The following is a 15,965-nucleotide window of genomic DNA, read 5'->3' as shown; positions in this document are numbered from 1 at the left end:
TATTATTAATTATATTTAATAAAAAGCAATAAGTCTTAAGTTTAGTAACAAGATTGCAATAAAACACAATGGAAATCATGAATTGTTATGTGCTGAGTTAATTCTTTTGAAATTTAAGAAAATTATTTTTTACTGCAATGTCATATTTTGATAATTTGTTTATTATTTATTTTTAAATAATAATAATTTCATTAGACGAATTGTTATATAATGTATAATAACTTATAATTTAATTTAGAAAATGATGGAAGAAGAAAATCTGTATATACCAGAGACTCCGACAAAGAGAGGACATGTTTATTTTGTTGCAGCAGCAGCATGTTGTGGTTCTGTTTCTATGGGAACGGCTTTAGCTTATTCATCACCTGCCATTCCTCAGTTAGAGAAAGCAACTTTCGAAAATGAATTCCACATCAGTAGTAGTATTGCTTCTTGGTTTGGAAGCACTGTGGCAATTGGTGCTATGTTTTCGGCACTAATAACAGGTGAGATCTCTTCACATCCAAATCTTTTGTTTTTATGTAAATAATAATTTAGATTTTTATCATTTGAAGCTGCAATGTCATAATGCTGTAAATGCAAAAAATGAAACTTTTCAGGATAGGTAAATACACTTTTTCTAATGAACGAATTCATTTCAATTTTTACAATAAAATGGTAAAAAACTCATTAGGTTACAAATTCTCTGGAATATCAAAATGATGTAAATATAAGCCATAACGTTTTAAGTGCCAAAAGTCACATGACTTGCATTCTGGTACTTTAAACGTTATACCTTTACATAAATTCATCTTCAAATTACAGCCACTTACAATGGTAATATCACATAATATTGTTTTGCAGCAAAAAACATTAAATTTAGAATTCAATTCTTCAATAAAACATATTTAGAGAAAAATGGCATTTACAACGTTATGGCATTTCACACTTCATTTATATTACAATTATATATATAATAATAAATATATTATTGTTCTAGAAAGAGACTCAAATTCTGAAAAAAATGATAAGAGATACTTTAATATTGATCTCTTGTGTTTCATAATATTTTCTTTTTTGTTATTTTTTTTATATTAGGGAGAGCTGAAAAATGATTGTATAAAATCAGCCAAATCCACAAGGCAGTGATGAATTAGAAATAAAATTTTTACCAGAAGCAACCTAAACAGATATATCACTGTATCATCATAAAGCATAATGTGTCAACTAGTTGTGAATGCATCCCATTGGTCATTTATAAAAGATTTAAATTCAAATTTAATTAAAATTCTTCTGCACATTCCATTCTGGAATGTTGCAGCCCAAAGCATTCCATTTCAAACCTTTAATCTGAATCATATGTTAGAAGTTTCTCCCAATTCTGATTCTTTTGAATAGTTTCTAAAGTTTATTTTTGTTTAGAAAAATTAACGTTTTGCTTTATGATCACAGTACATTCATTAATAAATAAACATCAAGCTTAAGAATGGAAAATCGTTGGGAAATCCAGAATCAATCATTCGAAAAAAAAACTTGAAACATGCTTTTATTGTGTGCTACAAAACAAATTTGTAATCTTACTTCAGATAAAGTTAATATTGCAACACTATCCTCAAAGAAATTACAACTAATTCCCTTTTATTCAAAGAACTATCTCATGTCACTTAGGGTTGCCATCTTTGGAAATTGCTTTGTTGGCCGACATGATCAGGGGAAGGTAAATAGGGAAATGTGCTTCTTTTTTAATGCTTCTTACAATCAGTATGCCTTGTAAATTCTTTAATTACATTGCATTTAACATTAAGTGAGGTTCAGCAAATGATGCAATGTTTGTCACACCTGAATGACAAAATTGACATTTAAAAATAATTTCTCACTGTTAAAACAAAGTTTTTACTTAATGATTATTCAATGTTTTTCTTCTGATGATTTTTTTATTTTCAAATATAATTCTGAAGATAAATCTTTTCTTTAAAGATTATCAAATTTTCTATTTTTAGAAATTATTATTATTGAGAAGAGTGTTTGGAAAGAAATTTTTACTATGATTATAGTGTTTCACTTTGACCTTCCACTAATGTATTGTTTAAGATTAATAACCATGCAGTTTTTGAACTTTTGCAACACATTAATGTTTATGCACTAGGTTGTTTCAAGTAAGATTATCCTTTTTAATTATAAATTTCTTAAACATCATTTATTTCAATTGCTATGTATTTATCATAGTGAAATTATATTTTATTGAATATCAGTAGAGGTTAAGACTATTTTTATATTATTTTTAAATATTCCATCATCATTCATAAAAGAATTATAGTCTTTTAATCTTTATTAATGTTTTACTTTTCAAATTGATATTTTATTATTTAATAATAGTTGGACAAATAATCAATTAAAAAATAAAATATTTGAAGATTTATTGAAAATAATAATTGAAAATTTTTGAAATATTTTGAATATAATATTGGAAAAAATTAATAAATTTGAATACTATAAATACCTCTAATATTGTATCACATGTACAGTACAGATAACACCTCTGGTTTAATATGTAACAAGAAAAGAAGCAGACTAGGTCTGAAAGTGTTTTTTATATGCTTCTTTTCATAAATAAAAGTTTGCAGTAGTTGAGAATGAACATAATTATTGATTCATCTATTGTAAAGATAATGGTTCTTAAAAAGAAGGCATAGTAAAAGTTTGAAATTTCATTTCTTGGAATTTAGTAAATTGATTCTCTTTTTACTTTATTTTTTTTATTTTTGTTTTACTCGTTTAACTCTTCTTTATTTCTATATACCATATCTACTCCCATACAAGATGAGGTTTTTATTCATTTTCCACTGCTTCAAAAACCTAGGTTGTCCTATATGCTCAAGCAAAAGATTCTTTTTGTTTTTGCAATAATTTTTGTAAACTGTGTGTTGACATTTTTTACCGAATGCTCACCTTCTGGTGTTTAAAAACAAAAGTATTATATCTGGGTCATTTGAATCATTCTTGTGTATTGTCAGAATAGCAGTAGGAAAAGCAAAGCTTTTGAATTGAATTCCAAAATTACTTGGGAGCCCGATATAAGTTTTAATTCATTCCCATGTGAAAACAGATGATTATTTGGAAATCAGAATTCGGAGAAACTCTTAAGTTTAATCGACAAAGAGTGAATTCGACCTGTTAAGAATTGACAAAAAGGAAACCTGATAGTCCAGCTTTACGTGAACAAATTATATTGTTGATTTTACAAGATTTTTCCTTGAAGTTTAAAATGCTAGTAATTTTTGCAGGACAATGTGTGCATTTGATATTTTATTTGTGATTAAATGAAATGAAAGTTAGATTTATTAATACAATTCTAATTTTATTTCATTTTGATCTTTAAAGTCACATCTCATCCTATATGTGATTTACTCACATATAGGATGGTATTATATAAATATGGTATTAATATGGTAATATGGTAAATATGGTATTAATAAACTAATAAAGTATTTGAGGAGGGTGAGTGCTAGTTTATCCTGCAATCTCCTTGCCCATCCATTTGCCCAACCTGAAATATTTTATTCAAGTCTACTTATACTGGTTATTATTGGAGTTTCTTTAAATATGAATTGATTGTTCATAAGTAATTACACATTCTCGTTAAACTTTTTTCTGCTTATATATCTTACTGAAAATTTATTGCTAAATTTTATAAATTGGTTTGGATAAATTTGCAGAAAACACTCACTTAACTAAATCAACGTTCTGCCCCATTCCACCCTCCTGGAACAAACTCCTAATACTGGTAACTGTATTCAAATGTTCAAGACTTGGTTCACATTCAAATTTGAGAAAAGTAATGTTTGTCCATCTCTATTTAATAGATACATTTGATTGCGTGAAAATTATTTTTCATCAATGATTACTGAGTGAGCAGACATTTGTGAGAAATAGACACAACATTTGAAACTCCTCACTGATGTTGCTATCTCTGAAGTCTTAAAAATTGAAAATTTATTCTTCTTTACGTGAAACTGTATCATTTTCTTATTTGATTATTTCTGACAATGAAGTGTAATATAAATGGCACAAGCCTTGTGTCATTTATATTACACTTTATTGTGAGAAATTAGTTAATAAATGTTCATATTTGATTGTCTCTTGATACATGTGACAAGGCAGTAAGAGGCAAGTATTGCCTCTTACTACCTTGTTGCCAAGTCCAGTTGTAACTAAACTTTTTGTTTCATTACCCAATATGTAAAAATACATGTAAATCAAATTATAGCAACTACAGTAAACTTACAAGAGACAGTGCCTAAATAAAAACTATTTGACAGATCATCTGTGGAATTTTTTATGTGGTTCAAAGAAGCTTTAAAGAAATTTTGGATGTTTGAACGCAGTCAAAATATTTTTTATTGAATTGATATGTATTTAACATTTTTAAAAATTAATTTCTATCGTAATGAGACAAGTATTAAATACAGGTGAACCTCGTACAACATGGTTTGAGAATTGGGGTGCTACAAAACAAATTTGTAATCTTACTTCAGATAAAGTTAATATTGCAACACTATCCTCAAAGAAATTACAACTAATTCCCTTTTAATCAAAGAACTATCTCATGTCACTTAGGGTTGCCATCTTTGGAAATTGCTTTGTTGGCCGACATGATCAGGGGAAGGTAAATAGGGAAATGTGCTTCTTTTTTAATGCTTCTTACAATCAGTATGCCTTGTAAATTCTTTAATTACATTGCATTTAACATTAAGTGAGGTTCAGCAAATGATGCAATGTTTGTCACACCTGAATGACAAAATTGACATTTAAAAATAATTTCTCACTGTTAAAACAAAGTTTTTACTTAATGATTATTCAATGTTTTTCTTCTGATGATTTTTTTATTTTCAAATATAATTCTGAAGATAAATCTTTTCTTTAAAGATTATCAAATTTTCTATTTTTAGAAATTATTATTATTGAGAAGAGTGTTTGGAAAGAAATTTTTACTATGATTATAGTGTTTCACTTTGACCTTCCACTAATGTATTGTTTAAGATTAATAACCATGCAGTTTTTGAACTTTTGCAACACATTAATGTTTATGCACTAGGTTGTTTCAAGTAAGATTATCCTTTTTAATTATAAATTTCTTAAACATCATTTATTTCAATTGCTATGTATTTATCATAGTGAAATTATATTTTATTGAATATCAGTAGAGGTTAAGACTATTTTTATATTATTTTTAAATATTCCATCATCATTCATAAAAGAATTATAGTCTTTTAATCTTTATTAATGTTTTACTTTTCAAATTGATATTTTATTATTTAATAATAGTTGGACAAATAATCAATTAAAAAATAAAATATTTGAAGATTTATTGAAAATAATAATTGAAAATTTTTGAAATATTTTGAATATAATATTGGAAAAAATTAATAAATTTGAATACTATAAATACCTCTAATATTGTATCACATGTACAGTACAGATAACACCTCTGGTTTAATATGTAACAAGAAAAGAAGCAGACTAGGTCTGAAAGTGTTTTTTATATGCTTCTTTTCATAAATAAAAGTTTGCAGTAGTTGAGAATGAACATAATTATTGATTCATCTATTGTAAAGATAATGGTTCTTAAAAAGAAGGCATAGTAAAAGTTTGAAATTTCATTTCTTGGAATTTAGTAAATTGATTCTCTTTTTACTTTATTTTTTTTATTTTTGTTTTACTCGTTTAACTCTTCTTTATTTCTATATACCATATCTACTCCCATACAAGATGAGGTTTTTATTCATTTTCCACTGCTTCAAAAACCTAGGTTGTCCTATATGCTCAAGCAAAAGATTCTTTTTGTTTTTGCAATAATTTTTGTAAACTGTGTGTTGACATTTTTTACCGAATGCTCACCTTCTGGTGTTTAAAAACAAAAGTATTATATCTGGGTCATTTGAATCATTCTTGTGTATTGTCAGAATAGCAGTAGGAAAAGCAAAGCTTTTGAATTGAATTCCAAAATTACTTGGGAGCCCGATATAAGTTTTAATTCATTCCCATGTGAAAACAGATGATTATTTGGAAATCAGAATTCGGAGAAACTCTTAAGTTTAATCGACAAAGAGTGAATTCGACCTGTTAAGAATTGACAAAAAGGAAACCTGATAGTCCAGCTTTACGTGAACAAATTATATTGTTGATTTTACAAGATTTTTCCTTGAAGTTTAAAATGCTAGTAATTTTTGCAGGACAATGTGTGCATTTGATATTTTATTTGTGATTAAATGAAATGAAAGTTAGATTTATTAATACAATTCTAATTTTATTTCATTTTGATCTTTAAAGTCACATCTCATCCTATATGTGATTTACTCACATATAGGATGGTATTATATAAATATGGTATTAATATGGTAATATGGTAAATATGGTATTAATAAACTAATAAAGTATTTGAGGAGGGTGAGTGCTAGTTTATCCTGCAATCTCCTTGCCCATCCATTTGCCCAACCTGAAATATTNTCGTAACGGTCATCGACAGATGGTTGAAAGTGGCCGTTGGCTTTTTGAAAGTACAGCCACTGATTGGTCAGCAGACAATCATGCCACACGGCATGATTTGCATAAAACTATGGCCCGGGACTCAGATTTGCATAACATTACGGCTGGTGATGGCTAATTGGTCGGCCGGGAATCACACCACATCACATTTGCATAGTGCTACAGTTCAGTAAGCACTAATTGGTCATCGAGTCTGACGCTATAAAAAGGTTAAGTTGAAACAAGAATGGGAAGTCCACTCCAGAACTTCCTAAGTTCATTTATGTTCGTTACTTCGATTTTATTTAAGTTCAGTTCGACACGACCAGATATACGTCACTCTGGTCTAAGTTCGACTAGGGAATTTTTTTGTTCAATAATAAATGTGAATTCTTCTTCATGGAAAAAATAAGACATCCCCTGAAAATAAGACCTAGCGCATCTTTCAGAGCAAAAATTAATATAAGACACTGTCTTATTTTTGGGGAAACATGGTATAGTAATCAATATCTATATAAATCAATCAAAGATTACCTAATAAAGCTTTATTAATGGGAGATATTTGAAAATTAAAGACTGACTTCACAAGATGGCTGAGGAAAAAAATGCTTCATTAGTTTACAAGGCAAAAAAGTTTTAAAAATTTTTTCCGTTGCTTCCAGTTTTCTCAGGAATTAAAGAAATTAAAAAATAATTTCTATTAAATCTGCATATCTATCAATTATAATTACTGCCAGCTCAACCAAAAATGTTACTCAAAGAATAATTTCACTTTTCTGAACTTACAGTTCTCAAGTTACACATTACAGACAATCCCTGTTTTTGGATGTGACTCGTTTCTTAAAGTCTAGGAATAGTTGCACATTACAAATACAGAGTTACCGTTTCCAAAGCATTCTCTACAATGAGTGCAATCAACATTTGATGATGTAAACATTACAGTCAGTTGGAATGATCATTTTTCTTTGTGTCCCCAGAAAAAGTTTGTTGTTTTAATGCAGCAGTTTCAGATTAAGCAAAACACAGACAAGAGTTAAATCGTCTAGGTAAATTAATTATAACTGAAACCAAACCAATAGAAGAGATCTTTGTACAATAACTTAAAATTTTTTGTATGAAAAGTGATTCAGGTACATCATAGTAGTACACACAAAAGAGTGAGTAGTCCAAAAATCAGACTGTCTGTATTCAATTTCTAATTCAAAAGTAATCTGTATATAAACATACTATGTGCTATCAACAAAACAGCAAAGAATTCAAATCTCTGTTCCACTTAAATATTTAAACAATTTAAGTTTTATTAAATTTTATATAAAAAAAAAAAGGTTTCAAAATTCACTGATATGGATAGCCGATCGGATCCACTCCCTCCAGAGAAGGTTTATAGACACACATCAACTCAAAATCTACATTAATTAAACTAAACTGTAATGGCTTTCTGTCTGTCTATTTGTCTCTCTCTTCACTAGTTGGTGACACANCTGTGGAATTTTTTATGTGGTTCAAAGAAGCTTTAAAGAAATTTTGGATGTTTGAAAGCAGTCAAAATATTTTTTATTGAATTGATATGTATTTAACATTTTTGAGAAATTAATTTCTATTGTAATGAGACAAGTATTAAATACAGGTGAACCTCGTACAACATGGTTTGAGAATTGGGGACTTCCTCGTACAAAATGTCAAATTTTTAAGTGCAAACACCATTTGATGATTTTTATTCAAGCAATCATAAGGGGATTTTAGAATATCGAAATTTTCAATGTTGTTTTGTCAGTTTTCTTTAATGATAACTGATTGTACAATTTTTCTTCTTTTTTGTTCTAGCTTTCTATAAACCACTTGTCATTGGTGATAGTGCTGTAAAGAACCTGAAGGATTGTTGCTATGTTTTGTTCTTATAGATTAATCTTTTTATGTAGTAACTTTAAAAGTTTAAATTAAAAGGCAAACACAAGTAAATGAAAATAATATATTTTGTTTTTAAAAGATAGAGAAAAATCAAGACACTGTAGATATTTCAAATTAAGGACAATAATATTTTGCCTAAAAGAAAACATCTTCATTTAATGATGTTTAGCAATGAAGAAAATAATATTAATGCACACTTTTGATTATGATTATTAAAGCAATCAATAATTAAGTAACAAAGATATTCTTCTTAATTACAAAAAAGAATAGTAAACTTTTGCTAACTTTTGGAACTTAACTCTGTTTTGTACTAGTACTTTTATTAGCATGGTTTTGCATAACACCATAACTTTTTCAGAACCTAACTACCATGTTATATGAGGTTATCTTCAATCTAAAATACTTATCAAAGTGTACAATAGTCAAATTAGTAACATCTTTCTATTTTATTTTTTAGGTTCATTGGCCGAACGACTCGGGAGAAAGACTGTGTTAATATTTTCCTCGGCTCCTTTTGTGCTTGGATGGCTGTGTATAATATTTGCGAACTCTGTACCTCTGCTGTTACTGGGTCGAATACTGAATGGTTTTGCCATAGGCATAATTTCCTTAACCGTTCCTGTTTACATAGCAGAAACATCACCACCAACCTTAAGAGGGTTATTGGGATCGTGTATACAATTATCTGTTACTATAGGAATGCTCTTTGTGTATTTTGTTGGCATATATACTAATTGGAAATTACTGGCTGCCATCAGTGCAATTTTTCCAGCATTGTTCTTAATATTAATGTGTATTGTTCCTGAAACTCCTCGGTGGTTACTGGCAAATCATCGATATTCAGAAGCGATTCAAGCTACAAAATTTATTAATGGTTCTCGAGTAAATGCCGAGCAAGAATGTCACATTATAGAAATGAAAATAAGAGAACAGTCAAGTGAAAAAGCTTCTATCAGAGAACTATTTCAGCCCCACATTTTAAAATTATTTTTATTCAGTTTAGGATTAATGTTTTTTCAGCAGTTTAATGGAATAAACAGCTTTTTATTTTATACACAAGGTATTTTCAAGACTGCTCAAGTGAAAATTGATCCAGATTACTGCACGACCATCGTGGGTGTTATGTTAGTTATTTCAACTTTCATTGCTAGTATCTTAATGGATTATGCAGGAAGAAAAATCTTGCTCTATATCTCAGGAAGCATAATGTGCATTAGTGTTGTTTCTCTTGCAACCTATTATTATATAATGCACAAAAAAGGATATTTTGAATACAGCTGGATAACATTAGTGTGTCTCTGTGTGTTTGTGTGTGCATTTTCGTTAGGCTTCGGCCCTGTGCCATGGCTGATGATGGGCGAACTTTTACCACTAAGAGTGAAAGGAATAGCATCTAGTATCTCAACGATGTTTAATTGGACTTGCGTATTTATTGTCACTGGAGAATATCATACAATGTTAGACTCTATGCATGATTATGGGACATACTGGTTTTATGGAGTTTTCTGTTTTCTTAGTTGTATATTTGTGATATTTCTTCCTGAAACTAAAGGAAAAACTTTGGAGAGTATTGAAAGAACATTTCTGCTGAGTGAAGACTTATCAGAAGGAATTAATTGATGTAAAAATGATTATTTATATAAAAATTCAATCAAGTTAATTAAAACTTTTATTTAAATTATGAATTGATCTTCAAGTACACAAGCAAAGAATATAAAAGTAAATATGAAGTTTTGATAGTCAAATCACCACTCTAATTTAAAAGTGTCTTTCTTTCATAGTATGTTCACTTTAAAGAAAATTTTGCTAGAAATGGTAACATTTTTCTGTTTATTAGATATTTAAAAAAATCTTGAATTTTTTAAGGTGGTCATGTATTAAATGTTTAATGCTACATTTAGCAGTATTAAAAATGTATTTTAACAAAAACTTATATTGAACTTGGGAGATAGCCAAGGCAGTAAAGACACTAATTTGCCTCTTCGAGGGACACGCATTGAGCTGACTGGGTTCAGTTTTCAGATAGGTTGGAGGCTGACAGATCCTTGCTGACCTAACAGCTAGCTGCTCCATTGGGGCCTGTATAAACTGTGATGAACTTAGTACTCAGAGTGGAGTTAAATCTTTGTCCTACAAGCAGAATAAAAAATATGTATCTACTATCTGATTATCTATCTAGTAATGTAGCTCATACTGTAAATTTCCTGTCTTATGAAGATTTTACTGTTTTGAAATAGGAAAAAATCTTTTACTTTTGTAGTTTTTAGCAGGCAACCTCTGCTGATATAATACTTTTTGACTAATGTAAGAAGGCTGTACATTGGCATCTTTTAAAAGTCAACTGGATAATCTTCTATTATTTGATATTTTACATCTTTATTATTATACTGCTCTCATAAAAAAAAAGTTCTACTGCCATACATACTGTATAAAAGAAAACTTTTTGCAGTAACAATTGTGTATTCAGAGATTGATCCCTAAATATTTTTTACAAATAATTCTGATGGTCTAATGACAAATTCAAAATCTAAATCAAAGATTGTTAAAGACAAGTGACGAGCGATACTGGAGCAATCAAATGAAACGTTTACTAGCGGAGTTTTTGTCCCTTGAGTCTGTAGTAAACAGATGGAAATTCAAGCTTAGCCAGCTCACAGCATGCCAAGGCTCTTCCTTGCAAATGAACTTTTCACCTGATTGCTCTGTAGCTTTGAACTGCTTAATGTTGGAACTGTTGTTCTGTTCAAACCACCAACCATTCCCCAAAGAGCAACAGTTTAAATCAATCATGAGATATTTGCTTTTATCATCATTTAATTTTCTGAATTTTCACATATCTGATAACACAATGGTAGAACTTCAGGTATAAAGCTTTCATATCTATACCAGTGTCAAATAAAGATGGAATTTTTTTTTACATGTAGATTTTTGTAACAGATTTCACATTATACATTAACTGTTTTATATAATAGTATTTAAATTACGTACAAGAGAAATTTTTATTTTACGTACATCAATATATTTGTATTCAATTAGTCAGAAATTAAGTTGTAAAGAATCTCAATGAATAGAATGATTTATGGATACATTTTAAAATACAAGTATTAAATGTATAAGATAACTGACTTGTTTCATTCTCTGATTTCAATAACACATTTGCAGTCAATTGTAAGGCTGTCATTGGCTGAAGTTTATAAAATGATAGTTGTGAGTAACCTCTCAGATTACCCTCATGTAGCAACAGTTATTGATTTGTTCTTTCACTACCAGTGCACACTGTTCAGCATGAAAGAGTTTCAGTGAAATGCAATTAACAATAACTGAAAAGTCAATGTAAAAAGATGTTCAACAAGTTGTTAAACATCTCCATAAATGACCCTCCAAGACAGGCATTTGTTGTCTGATGTGAATCAAAACCAAGAATAAATGTTCAGTAATGTGCGATGGTTGTGGGTTATAAAGACAGATTCATCTTTCAATAACAGTGCAGTACACTGCAATAATAATAATATACAGTATCTATGTGAATAAACAAATGTTTAAATAATAATGTATTGTGTATTTTTGTGAGCCGTTTACAGGTGAGAAATGTTAGTTATAGTTTCTAAAATTTTGCTACAACTTTTTTTAGTAAAATTAGCTCAAATGCTACAGTAAATTTTTTCTCAGCTTAAACCCTGGTATAGGATTCTGTAAAGAAGCTTCTACTTACCTGAATGATGCACAAAGATGCTACTGCAGCTGTTGGTGCTTTTTTTCACACAACTATCCCTCTTGGCATATGAGGCATCCAAATCCTGCAATGTATGTACCATCATCGACCCACTTCAAAGTCACGTCAGAATGGTTTAGATAGCAGGTAATTTGTCAAAACGGCCATCCGGCTTTCCTCAGCCTAACAATGCAGCCTTTCTCATACACTGTTAGCCATGCCTAATGTATTTGACTGCATCATTTGAAGACCCCCAGAATTTTCAATATACATATCATTTTAACACTGAGCCTCTGCAAACATTTTTTATAGGATACCAAGATAGTATCCTAAAAAAATGTAGACTTTAAGGCAGGATACCTGGAATACAACTGGATCTTAACTGTCAAATCATTTACATGTATGTCTGAGACATTCAATTACTTTAATGCATACAGCTATCTAATTCCTAGTGCATAAATTTTTTTAATCATGATTTTAATTATGGAAATTTGGTTTCTAAAACTCAAGTTATTTGAGATTATTTTAAAATCTTTACCATGGATATATTGGGAGGTGGGTCTATTTTAGTAGTAGCTTTTATGACAACAAACAATCCAAATATCTAATTATTAATTTTGTATTTGTTTGTTAAATGGAGAATTTACTGCATTATTATAATCCAACTATGATCACACAAAAACTATTCGGAAGAAGGGATTCCTAGAACCGTAAAACATCAATTTAATGAAATTATTCACACCAGATGTTAAACCCAAAAACTAATCTGTCAATTTTTTAACATATGATTTCTGTTTTTACTTGTGTAGAAATGTTTGTGTAATTAAAATTAAGTATTATGAGAAGTAATTACATAGAAGTTTTCTATATGTATTATTGTTCATGTTTAACTGTAGTTCTGAGACCGTAATAAAAAAGTTATTTTCAAAAACTATTTGTTTTTTTAAATACAATAAAAAAGAAACATCAAAAATGTTTCCTATGTTTAGTCTTCAGATGATACATCAAAACACTCCCATTGTGGCATAAAGTTAAGAGTGGCAACACTTAGATTTAAAAAACTTGCCAATTTTGATTTAAAATGCTTTTTATATGTAATTAACAGGATGTTAATTTTGTCCATTAAATCAAGGTTTTACTGTATTTTACAACTGCCCCGAAATCCAAATATAGGCAGTCCCCACTTTTGTGTATAATACTTTCTTTCTCCTCTGTATCACCAAATTACTTTTTTTATGCCAAATTTGCACTTTCATACATTTTGGCTGATAGACAAACATTCCAAGCTATCGTACAATGTTAACAAAAAGTGCACAAAATATAGTTATTTGTGAAAATTTTTATTGTATTTTCTTGCATATAGTCTGCAACATGGACACCTCACAGAAAATTGTAAGGGTTTTATTTCCATTCTCTCTAAACAATTGCAAGGTTTTAGCATTTTAAATAATATTTTATGAACTGTAACATGATAAATGTCTCTTGTACATGGGGTAAACAAACATCAGGATTTTTTTTTACATTTGGAGTAAGACCAAGTATTCACTCAAAACTAGTCTTCCAAGAAGTCCAGAACAAATTCCAAGACCTGTCGGGTTGCTGTCCCTATGCGGACAAGGAAACATGACCGGGTTGACAAGGCCCAATGTATCCATAACAAACCACCTTGTAAAAACTTCCAAAGATGTTTACTCAAATTTGATCCCGAGAGCCCAGAATAGTAGGCCAACACCTTCACCATCCCCATGGAAGTATAGAATCCACACATGCTTCCATTCTGTCAGGAAATCTATATAAATAAAACTGTAGCAGCTAAAATGTTTGTTGCTGCATCATGGGAAAATTCCCGAACATATTTTAACCAAACTTCATATTTTGAATCTGTCGGTTCCAGAGAAGGTTTATAGACACACATCAACTCAAAATCTACATTAATTAAACTAAACTGTAATGGCTTTCTGTCTGTCTATTTGTCTCTCTCTTCACTAGTTGGTGACACATGAATTAGTACTTCCTGTCAAGAGATTATCTATAAGAATGACATATTATTGAAGTTTACTATTATATTTCAAGAACTATTACTTAATTAGCAAAATCTTTGAGGCATTAAAAAAGTGACGTCGTCATGCTAGGTGCAGGTTTTTCGAACCGTTACATATTTTGTTCGTGATTTGTTAGGCCAAATTGTATTTGCATGAGTTTTATTTATTTGTGCGAGTGAAGATTATGCCTACTCGGAAACAACAAAATCTTGGCCGATTTTGAAGGAAAGTAAACAGGTAAGACTGTCTAAAGATTCAGAGAACCTGTCTTGGAGACAAGCTAGGCTGAGTTCTCAGAGAGAATGGCAAAATACTCTGCGAGTCTCCAAGAGTACTACAATTCCTTGGTGCAAAAAGCTCCAAAGTGCCTTCATTTATGACACTCTCTTACACTATTCATCATTAGCTAATATTAGGTCTATGGACAAAGTCTATGGGTACTGCAGTACTCTGAAGTGGAAGAATGAATCACAGGGGATGTCCTGCACTTCTGGCAAAGTTAAACTGGATATTGTTCTTGTTCTCCCACAACCTCTTCTATCATTATTAAATAGGATTCAACAAAATCTCGAGACTTGCAGGACTTGACCTCAGATGCAATTGCTTTCCAAGTGGCCAACTCTACGTTGCATGCTCACATGTTAGTAGCTGCAAATCTGTTCATTTGTGCCTCTGATAATAAAACACGAAATGCCATATATCAGGAGGTTATTCAATAAGTTTATCTAGAAAATATCCTACATCTTTAATGGGAATATTATGAATCTGTAACAAACAATTCTCTGCAGATATACTCTTTAGGTAAGTAAATATAATTTCATCAATGATGAGTAATATAGCTACCGTGTTTCCCTGAAAATAAGACCTAGCATAGATTTTGCTGAATAGCTAAATATAAGGCCTCCACCCGAAAGTAAGACCTAGCAAAGTTTTTTTTTTACTCGTAACGGTCATCGACAGATGGTTGAAAGTGGCCGTTGACTTTTTGAAAGTACAGCCACTGATTGGTCAGCAGACAATCACGCCACATGGCATGATTTGCATAAAACTATGGCTCGGGAATCACAGATTTGCATAACATTACGGTTGGTGATGGCTAATTGGTCGGCCGGGAATCACGCCACATCACATTTGCATAGTGCTACAGTTCAGTAAGCACTAATTGGTCATCGAGCCCAATGTCAACGCTATAAAAAGGTTAAGTTGAAGCGAGAATGGGAAGTCCACTCCAGAACTTCGTAAGTTCATTTATGTTCATTACTTCGGTTTTATTTAAGTTCAGTTCGACACGACCAGATATACGTCACTCTGGTCTAAGTTTGACTAGGGAATTTTTTTGTTCAATAATAAATGTGAATTCGTCTTCATGGAAAAAATAAGACATCCCTGAAAATAAGACCTAGCGCATGTTTCGGAGCAAAAATTAATATAAGACACTGTCTTATTTTCGGGGAAACATGGTATAGTAATCAATATATATATAAATAAATCAAAGATTACCTAATAAAGCTTTATTAATGGGAGATATTTGAAAATTAAAGACTGACTTCACAAGATGGCTGAGGAAAAAAATGCCTCATTAGTTTACAAGGCAAAAAAGTTTTAAAAATTTTTTCCGTTGCTTCCAGTTTTCTCAGGAATTAAAGAAATTAAAAAATAATTGCTATTAAATCTGCATATCTATCAATTATAATTACTGCCAGCTCAACCAAAAATGTTACTCAAAGAATAATTTCACTTTTCTGAACTTACAGTTCTCAAGTTACACATTACAGACAATCCCTGTTTTTGGATGTGAC

At 30.2% G+C, this 15,965-nt stretch overlaps 1 protein-coding gene across 1 annotated transcript; it reads left to right on the top strand.

Moving 5' to 3' along the window:
- The first annotated feature begins 229 nt into the window (after positions 1 to 229).
- LOC111616449 (facilitated trehalose transporter Tret1-like) lies at positions 230 to 14,248 on the top strand. The gene is made up of 2 exons (XM_023357861.1): positions 230 to 485; positions 8,870 to 14,248. The coding sequence occupies exons 1-2, from the start codon at positions 242 to 244 to the stop codon at positions 10,030 to 10,032; spliced, it is 1,407 nt and encodes a 468-aa protein (XP_023213629.1). The 5' UTR covers positions 230 to 241; the 3' UTR covers positions 10,033 to 14,248.
- The last annotated feature ends 1,717 nt before the right edge of the window (positions 14,249 to 15,965 follow it).

The sequence above is a fragment of the Centruroides sculpturatus genome, unplaced genomic scaffold, assembly GCF_000671375.1.
Source record: "Centruroides sculpturatus isolate CEXI.00-Female unplaced genomic scaffold, Cexi_2.0 scaffold55, whole genome shotgun sequence".
Classification (NCBI taxonomy): domain Eukaryota; kingdom Metazoa; phylum Arthropoda; class Arachnida; order Scorpiones; family Buthidae; genus Centruroides; species Centruroides sculpturatus.
This window is presented reverse-complemented; position numbering and strand designations above follow the sequence as displayed.

Excerpts from the sequence above, each read along its gene's own strand:
- LOC111616449 (XM_023357861.1), top strand. The coding sequence starts at position 242 with ATGATGGAAGAAGAAAATCTGTATATACCAGAGACTCCGACAAAGAGA. Across the intron at positions 486-8,869 it reads GTTTTCGGCACTAATAACAG|GTTCATTGGCCGAACGACTC; the intron begins GTGAGATCTCTT and ends TTTATTTTTTAG.